The 828-nt window shown below is 35.5% G+C and overlaps 1 protein-coding gene across 1 annotated transcript in view; it reads right to left on the bottom strand.

Annotated features, from left to right (window-relative positions):
• The window catches only part of PATJ (PATJ crumbs cell polarity complex component), a 431,680-nt gene that overhangs the window by 68,069 nt on the left and 362,783 nt on the right, over positions 1-828 (bottom strand). The window contains exon 32 of the mRNA XM_023730369.1: positions 22-208. Within this exon, the coding sequence (XP_023586137.1) occupies positions 22-208 (187 nt within the window). The remainder of the gene's footprint in view (positions 1-21; positions 209-828) is intronic.

Here is an 828-nt window from a genome sequence, read left to right as displayed (position 1 = left end):
AGGTGTGTCCTTTCCGCCCACAATGCTGAGACCAAGGCCTGAACGTCCCTTGGATATTTCTATAATCATTTCCTGGCCAGGGACAATGGGGCACGTTTCAGGGTCCACTGACAGAAGGGCCTGGAAACCACCTGGAAAAGGAATGAACACAGAATGACTGGCAAAGACGCATGTCAAGGACACGCAGCTCAGCTTGCACACTCCATGACTGGGGACCCGCAGGGTTTGCAGGTATTATCATTTCATTCTTTTTCTGCCAAGCACCTTGATGGAAAAAGCTGGGTCACGACTTCCCAGTTACCCAGGGATAGGTGACATTCCCATGATATTTTTGAGATTAAAACAGTAACTATCCCCTAACCTCCCACCCCAAACCATCAATCTTAGACTTCTATAAATTTTAGTTAAACTCAGAATTTTTTAAATCTCAAAATACACCACGAAAACTGGTATGGGAAAATTTAAGATAATTATTAGGCACATACAAGTATTATGACATAATGAGAATAAAAGCTGGTATGACAAAAGATTCTGAGTTATAGAATACTAATTAAGAAATGTTTACTTTCAATTACAGCATATCATATACATTAAGATGTATAAAGGATTTAATCAATAAAGTAAAATATACCAAAATAACTATTACCTAAAAATTATCCCCAAATGTATTTATATACATAGTAAAACATATAAACAGAACACTGAAGAATTAATTGCTGTGTCCATAAGTGAAAATCTTGTTAAAAGAGTTACGATTATTTTATAAAGGTTTCTTTTATCATTGTTTTACACTGGGTTTTTCAAAATAATTAGAGAAAAAAATGCTTA

The sequence above is a fragment of the Trichechus manatus genome, unplaced genomic scaffold, assembly GCF_000243295.1.
Source record: "Trichechus manatus latirostris isolate Lorelei unplaced genomic scaffold, TriManLat1.0 scaffold00003, whole genome shotgun sequence".
Taxonomy (NCBI): Eukaryota; Metazoa; Chordata; class Mammalia; order Sirenia; family Trichechidae; genus Trichechus; species Trichechus manatus.
This window is presented reverse-complemented; position numbering and strand designations above follow the sequence as displayed.